The 20,493-nt window shown below is 41.7% G+C and overlaps 1 protein-coding gene across 1 annotated transcript; it reads right to left on the bottom strand.

The window, feature by feature from the left end:
- Positions 1-7,290: 7,290 nt before the first annotated feature.
- mis18a (MIS18 kinetochore protein A) lies at positions 7,291-20,020 on the bottom strand. The gene is made up of 5 exons (XM_072445512.1): positions 19,755-20,020; positions 19,557-19,623; positions 18,827-18,949; positions 17,827-17,929; positions 7,291-7,893 (listed from the first exon to the last, which is right to left on the bottom strand). Exons 1-5 carry the CDS (start codon positions 19,981-19,983, stop codon positions 7,834-7,836), a joined length of 582 nt encoding a protein of 193 aa, XP_072301613.1. The 5' UTR covers positions 19,984-20,020; the 3' UTR covers positions 7,291-7,833.
- Between the last annotated feature and the right edge of the window lie 473 nt (positions 20,021-20,493).

The raw sequence follows: 20,493 nt of genomic DNA, 5'->3' as shown, positions 1-20,493 counted from the left end.
GTGCGAAGCAGCCGTGGGGTCGGGACAGCTGAGGAGCCCCCCAAGTCCTGACTCAGACATACCCAGTAGATTCCCCTCATCACACAAACAAGACACTTTAATCTCTCCCTGAACATAAACCTCTTTGGGTGACACCGCCTGACGGGACAAATAACACCAATGGGAGGAGGAGGAGGAGGCGGGGGTCAGGAAAGCTATTAGACAAACAGGACAACACGCACAAACAGGCCGGTCTGGTTGGTGTCGGTCTAAGCTGATAAAAGTGGGCTAAACTGGCTCTGAAATGCATTACCCCCCCGAGCCCTTTGTTTACTGTAGACACATGGATAGGGCAGGAATCACCGGGCGGTATTCAATGAGACAAATAAGGATGGTGTGGTAAATAATGTGGCTTAACTGCCGCCCTGAGTGAAAGGGACGTGTGGCCCGCGCGACACTTACAGGTACACGCAAAGACAAATAGGTTCAAAAATACAGCACGGAGGGGAGAAAGTGCTGCTGTTAAGGTCGACTGATTGTACATTAGGAAGGCTATTAGTGTTGGTAATTGTTGCATATGGGACTGGAGTGGAGAGTCATAGAAAGCATTGGGGCAATAAAACAAACGATAACTTGGACGCAGAGCCACTTTCTAACAGAGTCTGGAAACAAATATTGGCAATTGGAGCGTAGAAAATAACGTATTACTATATCCTCAAGTGATTCTGGTTTCAATTAGACGTGTATTTGCAAGGGTGAGTTCAGAAAATATATGAAATAAAAGCAGTATTAAGCACAACATGTGATTTAAGCCTGTTTCGATATCAGAGCTGACAACCACAAAGAGGGATCAGTCGTTGTCATTTGCCAGACCAGAAGGTTGTAAGGACTGGTGTTAGTAGCTTTTGGAATATATAATGATGCCAGATCAATATGCAAATGACCGCTGACTGTGAAGCACATGATTTGTTGTGGCAACCGCTGAACAATGTTCAAATAATTAGGAAATAGTGCAAAAGAAAGAAGCCACTGAAGTAAAAGATCATTATATTCAAAGTGATAACCAAAGCTGTATAACCATGAATACAAACGCTTATTAGGGGCTGTGGTTTTCCTCCATTTTGCGACTGGGAGCCTCCAAAATGGTATCTCCATGGCAACAAAGTCTCAATTTAAAATGTTAGCAGCCTTGTCTCAGAAATGCCTTCACCAAACATGCATGTAATTAAAAGAAGAAGACCTTATCATGCACTGTATTTTGCCATACGGGCAAAAGTTTACGTGTTCTGGACCAGGCTATGATCACCAAAAAAACTGATTTAATTATTCACATTTTGAATTAAACTCAGGACTAAACAAGCACAAAACCATGAATATGAATAAGACGTCTTAACAAGCCCATTACAAACACTAAAATGTGCCTAAAACAGCAATTTAATCAAGCACGCAACACCAGAAGAAGCCTGAATAAACAGAATAAAGCCAGGTAAATACATATTTATCATCACAAGGGGAAATAATTACGACAGAGTTGATAAAAATGCAGCGTGACAGGTTTCCCCATATGATCAGTCAGATGAAAGATCGACATGCAAGATCAATGGTGAAGGCCTGGATTATTAACTTAGCGCATCAATACTCCGTGAATTATGGATGGGCTTCTATGTGTTCAATAAGAGGTGAGCATAAACTGTACCAGACGTTATAAATGTCAATCTGTTCTGGCTTAGGTCCCAGTGACACTAATCCTGTTTTCAGCCCTCTTTTGTTCCCACAGTTGCCCACCGGGACGCCAGGGCCCGAGTGTCTGAGGGTCTGAGGCGGTGAGGGAGGGAGGGAGGGGGGTTCACACACATCGATCAACCACAACATTACAACAAACTGAGAAGAGCCCGGAAGAGCAGTACGACCAGTGGGCTGCATGTGTGGCAAGTAAAAAAGAAGAGTTTCGGTCGTCGTTTTGATTTGAGCACTTCGTCCATTGACTCGGGAGTTGATAATTGGCCTAAAGAGTTACTTAAAGCGATCTTGCTCTTCTGAGAGTTCACTCTGTAATTAATATCTGCCTGTCAGTCACTCGGAGCAACGTAGAGACTGTCCAACAGGAGGAGGAATTCAGGGCTTGTGTCTGTTTGAGAGCAAAAAATTATGAGTTTTGATATAGTAATCTCTCCAAATTGGTGCGTTGCCTGTGTGTTCTCCTCAGGTTTGTTCAAAGAAAGTCAACTGACGTTTGTCACTCTTAAAACCTTTGTCCAGTTGACATTAGGGATGTCAAGATGTGAAGACTGTTTTTAGTTTTTGTCACATTTATCTTTATTTTGTCTTTCAGGAAGTTACAGTTTGTAAAGCTGCTCCCAAACTTCAAGACTTTCTTAGACCACGGAAATGAAAGAAAATGATCGCTATTGTTTGGTCAGAGTCACAATAATCGTAACACCAAACTCCTACATTTGTACATTGTCAGACGGTCAGCTCATGATAACATGGGATGTTGTTAAATAGTCATGTCACTGCTGATATGTATTACTCTCAGTACTCTGCACCAAGCACCAACTCTCAATCAAACATTAGCACGTGTTCACCACTAGTTGAGCAATGTCCCTTGGATCATTTTGGATATTGACATGTCGACCAGGAAAGCCCCGAGGTCGAAGAGGTGGGCAGATGATATAAATACTGTGGAAGTTGTTTTGAAGACAGTGACATTGCAGTTTTTATATATATATATATATATATATATATATATATATATATATATATATATATATATATATATATATTTCTAAAAGCTGATTAGAAATGAAAATGGAAAAAAAAAATATGTTGCAAACTTCCAACCAGTTTTGTGTCTGTGAGTTTGTGGGTCTGCCTGATACTTAAAACTCAACTCACATATTTAAATACATGTTATGACGCATTTCTGCTGAACTGTAGAGACTGACCACGTCTCGCCATCACTTGGACCTGAAAAAGATTTCAGTGTAATAAACTTTCTGCCTAATATATCACACCCAATACCACATAGGGTTGTCAAAAGAATCAAAAATCCAATACTAAACGATACTAAAACTAGTATTGAAACAAGACACTAAATGGAGTGAATATCAATACTAAAACATCACATTAACTGGACTTTTTGGACCTTTTCTAAACAGTTTTTACCACTGGGTTTAATAAAGTACAATTTTGTTTTGAAAATGTTGGCTTATTGTCTCAAACCCTAACCTAAGAGCACTTTAGTTATTATTGTTGTATCGAGCTAGATAGAGCCAATCGAGTACACTCCTCAGTATCGAGTTTGAAGCCATAATGAATAGACATCACTTCGCTGGTCGGTCAATGGTCCAAACGCACTGCTTTGCCGCTGGGTAAAAGTTCAAGCCCACGCGCTCCCGGTCCGTCCTCTTGACATTTGCTCCGGCTCAGTCAGCACTTCTCAGGATTAGGAGACGAGAGGGAGAGTGAGGGGCCCGTGTGGAGAGACGTGGGGGAAATAAACTATCAGATGTTTCTAATGAACTTGGAGGCTTTGAGCGCGCATAGAGGATTCGGGTTATCCTGTCAGATCGCCGCTCCTGCAGAGACAGAGGAAGGTGATTAATGCAACGAGAAGGGCGGGTCAAGCATACATTTGACACCAGAGGACCAATCAGACCGGCCCCCCAAATGGTAAACAGTTTGGTTCAACGTAAAGAGAACCAACATTCAAAAAGACAAAGCAAAACAGACTTTCCCCTGAGCACAGATCAATCAGAGGATTTCAATTATTGTTATGAATTTACTACATGTTTATTCCTTTTCTGTCTTGAGCAGCCAGAGAAACACTTTCCTGTTCATGATGGTTTACACAAGTGGTAGGACAAAACAGAGAGAAGACAAACACATGAGGACTGTGAGTGTGGTGCAGTGGTGAGAGAGAGTGACAGAGGAAAAGTGAATTTGGTGAAAGCTCTGAGTGAATATTAAGGTGTGGTTCTTTGTCAAAGCAGATAAATAATAAGCACAAACAGATGGTTTACAATGAATAATATCAACTGCTGGTAACAAGATATGTGAATGGCCTTTTATTACTCAGTTATATACATTATAGCAATGACTTTTGGCAAGTTGAGCAGAATTTAAATTGTGTAATAGTTATTATAGCATTCATTATTAAACATGATTTATATTTTCTTACATTTGAACACATAAACATCACCATCAGACTGTAAAGTTGGCACACAGGCGGCACTCCTCGAGATATTTTCTCCTCTCAAAAACAACATCAGAAATGCAATCAAAGAGCAGAGCTCAGCCAATCAGAGCTCAGTGTCTGTGGCAACAGCAGCCTCAACATGAGTTCCCATTGGTCAGATGTATGATGCAGGAAAGCATGGGATTGGTCGGCTTTGCGTTGAGGCTTCATTGCCTCCATGGCAACATTGCTTCCTTATTGCTTAGGGAAGGTGAGAAGGAGGGTAAAGGGGGAGGAGACTCTCACTCAGACACTGCCTCTGCATTATTCATCCTTTGTCCCCGAGCGCGTGCAGAGCTCTATATGCTCTGACTGACGCGCGTGTGTTCAAGCATCGCTGTTGGTCTAAGCATGGGTGCTAATGATTGGTCGAGACCAAAGGGTGACTGGGGTGAAACCCGTGCAATACTTGCCCCTGACAGAGCAACGCGTCCAGCAACATGGCTCTATATATACAGCAGCTCAGTGAGTTCGGGATTTCCTCACACTCACCTCATTTACACCATTAGCCGTTAATCTGCTGTGTCTGTCCAGTAAACACGCACCTGAGCGCGGCACGCGCATCTGGAGCGCAACAGCCTGACCACATTGCATCATCCTCTCTCTCTCTCTCTCTCTCTCTCTCTCTCTCTCTCTCTCTCTCTCTCTCTCTCTCTCTCTCTCTCTCTCTCTCTCTCTCCCAGCACGCGCCCCCCCCCCAAAACAACCTGAGCGAACACACCACCCACGAGGCTCATAAACAACTACAACAACAACACACCACGCGGTTTGTTTGTTGTTGTTTTGCCTGTCCCCCCTCCCTCCCTCCGCATCAGAGCAGGGCGGGGCGACTGGGCGGGGTGGGTGGGGCTGCAGGGCGGGGTCACTGGGCGGGGTGGGGCTGCAGCGGGACAAACCCCCCCCCGCCGCCACGCGGGATGCGGGCTGCTGCTGCCGGACGCCTGTTCCTCGGGCGGACAACACGATGACGTGATGGCAACAGGCGCTCCCGCGTAGCACGTGCTCCCAGTTACCATCGCAACCCGGGCTCGGATACCGCGTGCTGGTTGGCCGTCTCCCACTGTTGTTGTTGCGCGCGCGGCGGCTGATGAAAGCTCGTGGGTGAGGGCGGGTCCGGTCCCGGTGTAAAAGAGTTGCTATGGGCACATCTGAGGTCAGCTCGTGGTAAACAAACCTTTAATGTGTGATGAAGCTCCCAGAGAGGCCAAACTCCACGGGTTAAACTCAGATAGATACAGTTAAGCCCAATAGATACTTTTAATTACACACAAAAGAGGGATGAGCTGCTGATCCCCAACAATCTGAGAAAGGAAGAAGAAACATTTAAATAGATTAACAACATTAAAGTGGAGTGGACAAAGTTGGCAAAAACCTTAAAGAAAAACATTAGCATTATTTATCTGCTTCTGGTTTATTTGTAACGTTAACTAATCTAAACCTAACAAAAGAAAATAGACGTTAAAAGTTACATAGATTATATGAGATCCAGAAAAATGAATCTATAATCAACCAATTAGTTCAAATACAATTAAATTTGTAACATTTGATTTATGTGCTGCTGAGTCCATATACAATGAAATAACTATACTCAAAATTAAACTAACAAAGGAAAATACACACAAAAAGGTTAAATGTGATCCAAATTGTCATCAAATGAATATCTATATCCAATTAGTTAATTGTAATTACAAGAACCAAGTGTGCCGAATCACATTATTTGAATGTTTCACTCCTCGTTAAACATGCCATATTATGTTTGTGTTTAACTATAACATACATACTGTAAATCCCATTGTATCACTGATCTTCATTGAAGTCACATTTCACTGTAACAAGCAGTGGATTTTCATTTATTTGAATTTATTGTTAGAAAATGATTATGTGACATCTTTGATCCGGATTTTTAAAATTTCTTTTTAACTGCAAGTACAGACCTGTGGACGGATTATTAATGATTATTCATTCATCCATTCATTGTCTACCGCTTGTGGGTGAGTCACTGAGCCTATCCCAGTGACTTTGGGCCTCAGTTTTAATTTCATACACTAAATCAGTTGATTATTATTTCAATAATCAATTAGTTGCTATTAATTGATGAACTGCCCATCAGCTCCTCATCAAGAAGGCCCAGCAGAGGATGTACTTCCTGAGACAGCTGAGAAAAGACAAGCTGCCAGTGCAGAAGATGGTGCAGTTCTACACGGCATCATCGAGTCCATCCTCACCTCCTCCATCACCTCCTTCCTCCCGCCACAAGAACAGTTTCTTTCCCTCTGCTGTTGGACTCATGAACACTTCTTAAACACTGCCACTAAAACCACAAGTTAATCACTCACTGCACTGTTCACTTTCTGCACTACAGATGTAAATTCAACCATAAATTGGGTACATAGTAAGCCTCTTTTTATTTTCATCCTATAGCAGATTTTAATTGGTTTTCTTTTTAACTTATATATGTTGTTTTATCATTGTTCATTGTTTTATGTTGCACTGAATCACCAAAACAAGTTCCTATGTTGTGAATTCTGTTCATTGACAATGGCAATAAACATTTTCTGATTCTGAACTTTTTGTAGCCTTAAATGCGTAATAGACGATTTTTCGGCAATTTGGGAACGCAGGCAGAAGTGCGCATGCCACTCCCCCGTGCACATGCCACTCCCCCGTGCACATGCCACTCCCCCGTGTGGACTGATACAACACACAAGTGCGTTTGTTTATTGGCACGACGGATCACATCGCATCTCTCATCTCCCGTAGATTTCCGTCTTCTTCTGAGTCAGCTCGAACTGTCTTTCTCCGTCTTCATTTTGTCCCGTACACTGAGGGGACTAAACGCCACGAGGAAATAAGACTCAGATTTGGGCCAAAAAAATCGTCCATTCAACCATATTTTTGTTTGTTGCCAAAATACCTCATTACATTGGAATTTAAACAACAACAAAGACAATTTATAAATGTTAGAACAATAGTTTATTATTGTTACAAAATAATATACAGCATGAAAGATGAACAAAACAAGGAATCAGACAGGATATAGAAGTTAAGTATAAACAGGAAATGACAAATAGAAAAAAAACTACTTAAAAGCTATAACCCAGGGTGAGCAACAGTGTCAATGTAAGCAACAAGATGTGGTTTAGGCATTCTACTGCGAAGAGAACAAAGGCTAATGTGTGTGTGTGTGTGTGTGGCGTTGTGTTGTGTTGGGCCCGATCGATAATGCTTTCTGCTGAGTGTGCAGGTTGGAGCTTGATGAAATCCTGGACAAATAAACATTCAGCTCAGGGCTTTACTTTCGCCGCTTCACCGGTGGAGATGTTGTCATGCGCCGCGAGAGGCCGGCTGACAGTGTGATTGATTACGAGTGTGGCCGCGCTTTGTTTCGCCGCCAGTAAAAGCGCCACAAAGGAGCCGAGCTGAACTGTGCGCGTTTGCGTGCAAGGTGAGGGCCAAGGACAAAGAGATGGCGACGGCGACCGGGAAAACGACGACTCAAACGGGGGGCGGCGGGTAAAGGATTGTGCCGGGACGAAAAAGGTGCGCCGGTGGCATCTCGCGAGACGAAAGCGCACAGAGTAGGTTTGTCATAGTCGGGCGGGCGCGTCACGTCGTTCTCACAGGCCAGATTCGATCTCCTCGAGTTTCTGCGCCATGGACACCACCATCAATTTCATCTGGAGGAGGGAAAAATGGGCGCAATGTTAACGGCGGGGTTTCGTATTGCGAGAGGGAAAAATCAGGCAGGGCGTTTTTTGAAAGAGATTTCAATTAGGAGCTGATCAACAATGGACAGAAGCAGGAAGCAGTGGAAAGCAGAGATGGAGAGATGGACAGAGGGAGGAGGGGTGGATGAAATAATTGGAAAACTGGAGAAATGGAAGAATGACAGACTCCAGGGGAAAGTAGTCAGGGTCGAATGGATGAGGCAAAGAGAGGAGAGCGAGGAGGAGAGAGGGAGACAGACGGGTGAGGCAGCAGGTTAGGGACTGTTCCAGAACAAAAATCCAAACAAGTGTCTACGAGTCAGTCAGACAGAGGACATTAAAAAAATAAAAAGAAGAAGCACCGCGAGGGGAAGGGGATGGTGACATTACCAAATACACAGGAGATGAGGGCGCAGACGGGACGGACATAAATAAAACACGAGAAATGTCTGGAAATGTATTACGAGACCACCACAAAATGACATCAGGTTATTTGTGAACTCCAGGTGAAATGAGTTAAGACCAAACGCTTGGCCTTTTTGTGACAATATATGCTCCAAAAAATAAAAAGAGAGCGAAGGAAATTGATGTTGGGGTGAAGATCAGCAAGAAGAGAATAAAGGCAGAGAAAGTTTAAATCCTGGTTTTATCAAATGTTCATGTGTTTAATGATTATTCAAATCAGAGGCATTCTAATTTGAAATGATCCTAAAAAGAAGATCAGCTGAAGAGTAATCGCAATACTATCGAATCCAACTGTATTTGTATAGCATACAAAGTCTCCAGAGTACACAGAATACAAAACAAAGTAAAAGAGATTAAAAATAAATAGATAAAAACAGTAATAAACGATAATACTAAAATGTCAAACTTGATTTCTTTCCGGACTATAAGTCGCACCAGACAAAAAATGCAGAATAGAGAAGGAAAAAAAACATATAAGTCGCACAGGAGTGTGAAATGCAGTTGCAGGTGTGAAAATAATAAATAATATCACATATAAGTTGCTCCGAAGTCTAAGTATAAGTATATAAGTATAAATATAAGTAGAAGTCGCACCCTGGCCAAAACTATGAAAAAAGGTGCGACTTCAATTGGGTATCAGTTTTTTTTACAATCCTAAAGCAATGATACAAAAAGAATCTTGGATATAACAATATAATTTAATCACAATTCTATATTTGGGTGACAGTTTTGATTAGATTTTGCTTTGCTTTAGAAGAAATAAAAATGTCACATCTATATGCCGATAAAACCTGAAGAACACATTATTGTACTTGCCAACTTAAAACACAACAGTCAAAATACAATATACCAATACTCTAAGTGTGATACAACACATGGATATCTCTTAAAACCGGTGTTAAACGTATTCTGAAATTATCTTTTGATATAGAGTAACAAAATGCATTGAAATTTCATGTTCACAATGTCCCTAATATCAGAATACGTCTGTCCTATGAATAAGTGAATAAGCTCAGCAGATTCAGCCTTAATGCAGCAGTCAGCGGGTTAATGAGAGTAATTTATATGAATTTATGCTGTTTAAAATGTCACGATCCGCCTGTATCGATTCGCGTATTGCCAATAAGTCCGTCACGGCACTGCCCCGCTGTCTGCCGCTCGTTGCGCCTGACAGGTTCCTGCAGCAGCGCTGACGGATGGGTCAAATGCAGATGTTAAGGTTAAGGTAAGATTAAGGATGCAGGGGACATTTCTCCAGATCGTGGGCTCAGCTTGGTCAGGACTACTGTGGCTGGAAGGTTCATGTTCATGATATATTCTCAGATGGTGGGACTACGTGGCTCTATGGGAAATGTACTATTTTTAAAAGATATATCTAAATCAAAAATCCACAGACATAGAACCTTATCATTATTTGTTTGAGACTGGCTCCACAAACCTGCCATAGGAATCTAGTGGCTTAAACAATTCAACCCACACCTTTGGATTTGAATAACTTTCTAATGTTATCGTAAAAAAATAATGTTTTTGTTTCTTTCTGCTGACAGAGAAAGGCTGAACGTTTTTGTTTCATGTGGATGGATCCAGTAATTACAGCGATGAACCATAAACCAGATCAACAAATGCTCAACTCAATGTTGAACTATAGGGATTGTAAAATGTATAGGAAATGTGAACTATAGCGCATGCTTTTGGGTCAATGGGGGAAGCGGCAAACAGGCAAACTCTGCAAAGACAAAAAAAGGATTTCACATGTTCTGGGACTGTCCTGTGGCTCAAAAATATTGCACTGAAAATAACAATGCACTGCAGACTGAATTTTAGAACTATGTACTTGGGCCACAAAACTCCTGCCATGGACACAATAAATGGATACCTCTGGGACATACAGTTGGTGGGAGGGAAAAAGGCCATCACAAAGAAATGGATGACACAAACCTCAAAAACAATGGACTGGACTGCCATAGTAACAGACACCAGACAAATGGAAAAAAAATGACATATGGTCTTAATTTGGAAATGGACAGATTTGACAGATTTTGGACCAAATGTGACTTTTAATTTAATTTAAATGTGCTGTGATTTTGTTTCTCTGACTGGTGCTACTTTTGTTTTTTGCTCTGTCCTGTATATAAAAGGTTCTGTCCTGTATATAAAATGGATTAACACAAACTAGAGGTGTGTGTATGACCCAGCAGTATTGAGAAATTAGTATAATATATATATATATATATATATATATATATATATATATATATATATATATATATATATATATATATATATATATATATATATATATATATATATAAAAATCAAATCAAGAACCAAACATTTCAAATTGTCAAAATGCCTTTGGTTCACGTCAGAACTCTTTAGAAAATTGTTTGTGATAAATGGTCTGATTTCAAGTTTGTTTTTGTCCCTTTTCATAAAATTAACATTAATTAGAATGATTTATTTAATCAAAAATGTGTTTGATTAATACATACAAGGACAATCTTTGTTCTTGCTTTATTAATTTTTAAATATTTTTTTGTAATATCACCCATTACTAGTCATTTTTAAACACGGAAAATACAAAATTAAAACAAACACAAATTAAAGAAAGAAAATAAATAATACATAAAATAACAGAGAACCAGAGAGAACACATATATACCTATTAATCAACCTATGTGATAGAATATGTAATTGTATAGAATAAATGACAAAATTAATTTAATTAAGCTTTATAGTTTTTGACATTGCTTTTAAAGAAATATTGTCCTGGGTCGGTCATGAAACTCAAGAGCGACTAAGACGTGAATAAACTGCAGTGGTCCAGAGCCAGGCCACTTAAAGAACATGTGCCTGCTCTGTTTCAGTATCAAAGCACAACCCTTCACAGATTAAATTTGTCTAAATAAATTGCGTTGTAAAAGCGGCCATAATGTTTTCAATTCAGCGAGCATCCAGGAGAGGAAGGTGAACGGAGTAGGCCAAGGCCACTCGCCATAACTCATTGTAACAGTCCATCTCGCGCAGACTTTCCAGGCACGCCCGCTATTGATCTCTTTCTAAATCTAATGCTTTCGCCCTTGGCCCGTGCGTCACCCTCGTATGAAGTTTCATGAATATCAGTGCCGTCACTTATGCCGTTATATCTGAACAAAAAGACCAACTGGCCGGGACAATTATAGTCGTAAAATTGTGGCGTGGACTTGGTTTGTTTATACAACTTTAGCTCTACAAAACACAAAAGCAGAAGCTGTTAAACCAGTTCTCGTCATGCCTCGATTTGCCGTTTGCAGCGGAGGTAGACGTCGTGACGAGGGACGATTTGAATTTACGGGGAAAGTGCAATGCCTTTCGTCCAGCTCTATTGTACCCGTGAGTGGAGAGCGCGCTATGAAATAAATCAACAACAATGTATTCACTCAAATCAGTTTAATCCACAGCGTACTTCCACTGGGACTTAACGCAATCAATAAAAGGACTGAAGTTGCACCCGACGGTACATAATACAATCAGATAATATACGGGGCACGTCTGTTCACTTCACTTAACGCTTTGGCTGGAACTTGTTCGACGGTGAAGACATAGAAACACCCACTGTGTGTTTTAGCTCTGATGAACAGCGAGAGTGCGGGAGTGTTTCTGTCAAAGTTGTTTCAAATGTCAGAACAGAGGTCAAAGGGTTCATTTCATTTCATTTGGAAAAGTTAGATCCTCACCTTAAACCATTGAAATTCCACTGCGGGACTATATATTCATTCTGTTTTGTCCACCATCTGATAACAAATAATGATCAAGCTCCTGGGAAGGTCAAATATGAAAAAGGAAGCTGTAACCCACTTATTTTCAGTTAAATCAACCGTCCCAGTTGTTCTCCAAACACAGACTCAAAAAAGCCTGCATTTAACAAGTCTTACAGACACATTTTGTCTAAACGTTCTTACTTTTTTATTAAATTAGCTTCAGATTTGAAAAAGGAAACCAAAGAAATGCTCCCAACAGCAGCTTCAGTTTGAATTTAGAGGCGTTTGAGGGAAAATTAGCCCAAATGATAAGGGTTAATATAGTTAATTATGCAACATGAGGTTTGGTGGCCAACCATTATGAACCTGTTTGTTATTTCCCATTCGAAGATTGCATAACATCATTCCAAAGTTATTAAAGGCAGAGAAAGTTTAAATCCTGGTTTTATCAAATGTTCATGTGTTTAATGATTATTCAAATCAGAGGCATTCTAATTTGAAATGATCCTTAAAACCTTTTGTGTTGCAAGTGCAGATGTAAGTTGAGAACGACTACATAACTTGAAGATAGTCATTTGCATATTGCAGCTGAATGTTTTTGTTGGCACAGGTGAAGATTCAGACATGGCATCCGTCTGTCAAATCACATTCCACTTCATCATTAATCATAACAAACAGTGCATGACGAGTATTATCCTTGGTCAAGCCACACTTAATGTGAAAGGAACAACATTTCCATAGAAATGACTCTTTCTATGGAAATGTTGTTCAAAATACTTTATTCTTAACTAAAGTCTTCAGAATTACGTGGATGGCGGGAAAAGCACCTTTGCAGTTAGTTGTCTGTCAGTCGCCATTAAAAGCAACAACAACATAACACAAATACTATGAAGGAGAAAAAAAGACCCTCTCTTTTATCAAATCAAAGTATTTACCAAATATCCAGCGTCACTAAATGCATCCATTCCCCCTCGGCCAGTCATGAAAACCAATTTATCCAACTTGTTTCATAAATAAGACGTATAATAGTGGTGAAAACTCGAGAGGAAAACTGTTGACATACGACTCATTATAGACACTAAGGAACAACGTAAGAGTTTCATTCTGTCCATGATTTATTGCGGCTCACTTTTCATTCAGAAAAAATATATTTCCAGAAAATGGATTTCCTGAGATGGTCTTTACACTTAAGCGTTTAAGTGTAAAGACGATCTCAGGAAATGTGGAATGAAGAAGTGATGGATGTGATGTTTTCTGTGTCAATACATCAAAGCGTGTTACTGTGACAGGCCTCGCACGCAGAACATGGTCAAGAGCAAGAGTTTGTTGAGCCAAAACATTGTGTAAGAGAAGCCAAAACACCAAGACATATGGTGAGAATTGACTGGTTTATTCTTATAATACGAGCGAGACGTGGTTGAAATGAAAGATGATTAAACAAGTCACAACAAGTCACCGGAGAGATACTTTCTCATGCAGAGGTCATCCAGGTTTTGGGCGTATTATGAGTTCACTGCTGGTGAAAATGGACGCTCCGCCCTGAACGCCACCACCACCGCCCTGAACGCCACCACCACCGCCCTGAACGCCACCATCGCTGCCCTGAACGCCACCACCACCGCCCTGAACCCCACCATCGCCGCCCTGAACGCCACCACCACCGCCCTGAACCCCACCATCACTGCCCTGAACGCCACCATCACCGCCCTGAACGCCACCATCACCGGCCACCATCACCGACCTGAACACCACCATCACCGCCCTGAACGCCACCACCACCGCCCTGAACGCCACCATCACCGCCCTGAACGCCACCACCACCGCCCTGAACGCCACCACCACCGCCCTGAACGCCACCACCACCGACCTGAACACCACCATCACCGCCCTGAACGCCACCACCGCCGCCCTGAACGCCACCATCGCCGCCCTGAACGCTACCATCGCCGCCCTGAACGCTACCACCACCGCCCTGAACGCCACCACCACCGCCCTGAACCCCACCATCACCGCCCTGAACCCCACCATCACCGCCCTGAACGCGACCATCACCGGCCACCATCACCGCCCTGAACGTCACCATCACCGCCCTGAACGCCACCATCACCGACCTGAACGCCACCATCACCGCCCTGAACGACGCCACCATCGCCGCCCTGAACGCCACCATCGCCGCCCTGAACGCCACCATCACCGCCCTGAACGCCACCATCACCGACCTGAACGCCACCATCACCGGCCACCATCACCGCCCTGAACGACGCCACCATCGCCGCCCTGAACGCCACCATCGCCGCCCTGAACGCCACCATCACCGCCCTGAACGCCACCATCACCGACCTGAACGCCACCATCACCGGCCACCATCACCGCCCTGAACGACGCCACCATCGCCGCCCTGAACGCCACCATCACCGCCCTGAACGCCACCATCACCGACCTGAACGCCACCATCACCGGCCACCATCACCGACCTGAACGCCACCATCACCGGCCACCATCACCGCCCTGAACGACGCCACCATCGCTGCCCTGAACGCCACCATCACCGCCCTGAACGCCACCATCACCGACCTGAACGCCACCATCACCGGCCACCATCACCGCCCTGAACGAAGCCACCATCGCCGCCCTGAATCACCGCCCTGATCGCCACCATCACCGCCCTGAACGCCACCATCACCGGCCTGAACGCCACCATCACCGGCCTGAACGCCACCATCACCGCCCTGAACGCCACCATCACCGACCTGAACGCCACCATCACCGGCCACCATCACCGACCTGAACGCCACCATCACCGGCCACCATCACCGCCCTGAACGACGCCACCATCGCTGCCCTGAACGCCACCATCACCGCCCTGAACGCCACCATCACCGACCTGAACGCCACCATCACCGGCCACCATCACCGCCCTGAACGAAGCCACCATCGCCGCCCTGAATCAACGCCCTGAACGCCACCATCACCGGCCTGAACGCCACCATCACCGCATACATATTCCATTGTTAATATTACAATGATTTTGGAAACGTTTCAAGAATAACTTGTGTTCACTTATGTTGTGCTATTGAATAACTAGAATTAAACTCTCAGAACCAAATTAAGTGTTTCCCGTAAATTGAAATACTTTAATACAATGACCCTAAATTAATTTTTTAGTTAAATTAGCTTCAGATTTGACAAAGAAAACCAAAGAAATGCTCACTGTGTCGGTCCAGACCTCCCAACAGCAGCTTCAGTTTGAATTTAGAGGCGTTTGAGGGAAAATCAGCCCGAATGATCAGGGTTAATATATTTAATTATGCAACATGAGGTTTGGTGGCCGACCATTATGAACCTGTTTGTTATTTCCCATTCAAAGAATACATGACATCATTCCAAAGTGAATAAAGGCAGAGGATTATTCTAAAAACCTTTTGTGCTGCATGTGGAGATGTAAGTTGAGAACACTTCAATAACCTGATGGAATTTGCATATTGCAGCTGAATGTTTTTGTTGGCACAGGTGACGATTCAGACATGGCATCCGTCAAATAAGATGGCAAATGTCAAATAACATTCCATTTCATCATTAAAAATAGTTTTAAAATGGGCGTGTTATTAGTTCGCTGCTGGTGCAAATGGACGCTCCGCCCTGAACGCCACCATCACCGCCCTAAACGCCACCATCACCGGCCTGAACGCCACCATCACCGACCTGAACGCCACCATCACCGCCCTGAACGCCACCATCACCGGCCTGAACGCCACCATCACCGACCTGAACGCCACCATCACCGCCCTGAACGCCACCATCACTGCCCTGAACGCCACCATCATCGCCCTGAACGCCACCATCACCGCCCTGAACGCCACCATCACCGCCCTGAACGCCACCATCACCGGCCACCATCACCGCACTGAACGCCACCATCACCGCCCTGAACGCCACCATCACCGCCCTGAACGCCACCATCACCGCCCTGAACGCCACCATCACCGCCACCATCACCGCCCTGAACGCCACCATCACCGCCCTGAACGCCACCATCACCGCCCTGAACGCCACCATCACCGCCCTGAACGCCACCATCACCGCCCTGAACGCCACCATCACCGCCCTGAACGCCACCATCACCGCCCGGCCTCTGTTTCAACGCTGCTGTTTTAATGTATTCTACTGCTGTTTATGATCATCTCACGCGCTCCTTTGTGCTCCGGGACACTTTTGTAACCTAAAAGACAATTTGACCGATGGCATGTACTAAAACTAAGACGCAAACCATTGACAATTGCAAATGTTAACAAAAGAAATGTAATAAATCATCACTTGAGCATATTAAGCACCGGCACACTTACCGGTACTATCAAAAACTGTTTTTCTTTTAATAGAAAAGTCTCACATTGTAAATACTGAACAAAAGAAAGCCCATCGCTTGGAATTTTACACCTTCATCCAACAAAAACATAGTCAAAAATGTTAAACAAATGTACATATTCCATTTTTAATATTTCAATGATTTTGGAAAGGTTTCAAGAATAACTTCTGTTCACTTATGTTGTGCTATTGAATAACTAGAATTAAACTCTCAGAACCAAATTAAGTGTTTCCCATAAACATAAATGAATATAGTTGTCTCCCACATCCTTAGTGTCTTCCTATAGTGGAAAAACAAAACTATAAATTGTTGAAATTAATAATTTAGTTTGCTTCTTTTGTTATAATAAAAATAAAAACGATCATACTGGTTTATTTATAAGTGTAATTCTACTTATAAAATGTATAAGAAAAGGCTAGTCAGTGCCTTTTCAGCTGAATCGGTGCGAAATTGCCCATAAACGAGTGTCAAATGGTAGGAACGGTGAATTGTTGGTGAAGGGCCAAAGCTACTGTATGATCAAAACATGTTTTTCTCTCAACAAACCCCCCTCTCCTCTATTGTCCACGGTCCAAATGATGGGTTATTATTGTGACTCACTATCGCCACCTACAGGCCAATTGGCGCTAATGGGGGGAAAAACAGACAAAGAGGATGTTGAGGAAACACGAAGAAAACATCAGGAAATTGTAGATTTTCCATGAAGAAGAAATGCAACACCTTTTTTTTTATCAGCAACACCCTTAAAATAATATACAAAGATTTGATTATTTAAAAATGAATAAAGATTTACTTAAAATGACAAATGAGTGTTTACAGTGTATATATTTTTTATTATTTAGATATTGTTATTGTAAGGAAACACATTTCTTTTACATATTTACTCTTATTTGTTTTGTCGGACCTGAACAAAGCGCGATGAGGTAATGTCTGATCTTAGGGTCTGCCGATCAGAGCAGTGAGGTCTTCCCAGAACAAAGCTGATGTCATTGTTCGTGTCCAACCTGTGAGTTAGTAATCGATGTAAACCACTCTGAGCTCATGATGCCAACGCCGTGACAGCAAATCGCTCCGATACGACAACTAATTGGTGCCAAATAATTAGTAGAAAACGTTTACAACAGATTCGTTATTGTAGCTCTATCTGGCAAATATTAATAACAATTCATGCTGCCTGTAGTTTGGTATTTTTGTGTTGTTTAATGCATCAAAAGTTGACATTATAGAAGTGGGAGCAGCGTATTTGAATGTTATTTGAATGTAACAGAAAATACTGCTTTGTGCCCAAACCAAACCAGGAAAAGGAGACAAAGAGAAGCAGAGGTAATAATTCACCTCTGTCAGCTGTTGCTCCACAATGCCTCTGTACTCCAGAGTCACAGGCTGCTCGTCGGGGCCCTCTGCTGACAACATCTGTTTTGCAGAGCCCAGCACATAACTGAAACATGAATGGAAAAATGTATAACAAATGGGTTAAAATTCACATGTTTTGCACAAAAGTGTGTGTCATTTTTATTCATTTATTCTTGCATTTTTTTCTTGACAAATAATGTAGTTATATTTTTAATCACAGGCATATATATCCCCATACATACACAGCTACACAAGATGAATATAATTGTGTGACAGATCACTGCATTTTGATAGATCTAGCAATTTCAGAGTTTTTTTAATCAAACAAATCAAGAAATAAATAGTTTCCCTGTATCCATATTATCCAATGTACAAGCAACGCATAAATACTAAGATTGATTATTCAGTCGACATTGTAAGATAAGATAATCCTTTAATGTCCACACATGGGGAAATTTCGTTACAACGCAGTAGATACAGAGGGAAAGGACAGAATATAGGAAGTTTCAAAAAACACTCTTAATAGAAGAACTCTTATTAACAAAACTCCTCTCCTATCTTAATAGGGAATGGAGGGGGGGAAATACAATAAGATAGATACAAAAAATAAAAATATAAAGATAATAATAAAATAATAATAATAAAATTAAATAAAGTAAAGTAAAAATAGCTAGCATAAGACTAAATAATACTAATAGTTAGTAAGTAAACAACAAAAAAAACACTCAGTTGTATGCACATGAATATGGCCTTAATTGCTTGTGAGTATGACAGTAATTGCACATGAATATGACTGTATTGCACATGGTAATTCAGTATTGCACATGAATATGACGGTATTGCACATGGTTAAATCAGTATTGCACGTGTTCGGGGCTGGCAGTGTTTGTTATACAGTCTGACAGCAGCAGGAAGGAAAGACCTGACATAAAGTTGTGTGTTTAGTGAAGTACTCGCAGTACGGTTCCGTTTGTGATCGTACCTGTCGATGTTGGCTACATTGAGGCAGAAGGTAAACCTCTTGTGGTCCAGATGCTTAGGCGTGGACGAATAAACCATTCCAATCACAGAACGACAGCCCTGACAGATGAGGTCCACGATCAGACTGCAAAGACAACAGAAGCATTTTGTAAAGGACGCAGAGTGGTTATCTAAATGCTTTCAAATGTGCTATAATGGCAGGTGTGTTTATGATGTATATGATGTTTACGCCTGTCACAATAACACAATTTGTGATGATTTAGTGTGTGATTTATTGCTACAGAAAATCTCACAATAAACAATAATATTGATAGGATAAGCCCAGTAAACAATTAACTGCAATGATACGATATTGTTTAAAAACTTGAGCTATGATTTGTAATAGAAGTTAGTTAGTTGGTTAATTCTCTGCGGCTAAAATCTTAAAGTACCAAAAAGAAAATTAAATGAAAAAAATGGAATGTGCACACGATCAATATTGACCAATTACATAATTATGACCATAGTATTACAAAGGCATTACATTTTAAGTGGTTATGGCCAGCTAATGTATAATTAATGTTGTATAGTTTAGGTCAATAGGGCAATAAATGGCTGATCAGTTCACAACAATTTTAATGGAAGCTGTTAGTATGCAGTACATTATAGGTAGTTATTGTGCTTTTATTGATTGTAAATTGATACCATTCACATTTAAAGACATCATTTTTGCCTAGAAGACTGTAACTTACCATGGAGATCTTTTGTCTGGTTGATGCATTCTTTTTTCTTTTCCAACCGCGACATTATCAGTGATTTCTAGGATCAAAACATAGAAATGTAAACAAAGCGATGTAGCATTGAGATTCATATGAGTGTGGAGATATCATATTAAGCCTAATGGAAACTATGCAACAAGATTAAAGGCATAAGAAACACAATGCACGTACTTTTTAATAGTATTTGATTCTGGGAGTCCTCGCTTCCATCCCACGAGAAGGAGTCACCCACCGGCAGCTTGCATTTACCACAGATAAACACAACAGGCTCGTCACCGTCCACGTCTTCTTCTCCATCGTGTCCAAATAACTTTTCTTCAATGACTGACGGGTCTGTACTCGTGTCAAATGTCTTATCTAGAGATTTAGGAAGGTTTTGTTGAGCCTTTTTAGTCGCCATCTGAAGTTTTGTACCACACTTTTTTTGAAAGCGAGGAGTGGGCGGAGAGAGAAGAATTTAAAAAAAAAAAAAAAAAAAAAAAACACTACTCATTTCCGCCTACGTTTTAGCGCAACAATTTGGATTACATTTATTTTTTGTTGGCAAATTGTACTAATGCAGATGTATACAGCGATATGATAATATGTATATGTTAACCGAGTGGTTTAAATTATTCAAAGTGGTCCCTCTGTGTAGCAGCTACTCATTTGAGGAATTACCTTGCTTGATATCTTTGTAAAATGAACCGGATATGCGTCATACATGACCGTTTCAATTTGATCATTATATTTTCTGTGTAGAATATTAATTAGTACTTTCTGGACCTTCTTGGACTTCTGATTTTATTTAGAAAATTAAATAAATTGTTGAATTTGCAATGCATTGAGCATTACCGCATGTCGTTCGCTTCATAACACATCCATGATCGCGCCTGATTGGACAGTAACCCGGAAGTACTTTCGGGGCGGG

The sequence above is a fragment of the Eucyclogobius newberryi genome, unplaced genomic scaffold, assembly GCF_026437365.1.
Source record: "Eucyclogobius newberryi isolate DKJ021-1_F unplaced genomic scaffold, fEucNew1.0.hap1 SCAF_15, whole genome shotgun sequence".
In the NCBI taxonomy this organism is placed as follows: Eukaryota; Metazoa; Chordata; class Actinopteri; order Gobiiformes; family Gobiidae; genus Eucyclogobius; species Eucyclogobius newberryi.
Note: the sequence above shows the minus strand (reverse complement) of the source record. Positions and strands in the feature narration are given on the sequence as shown.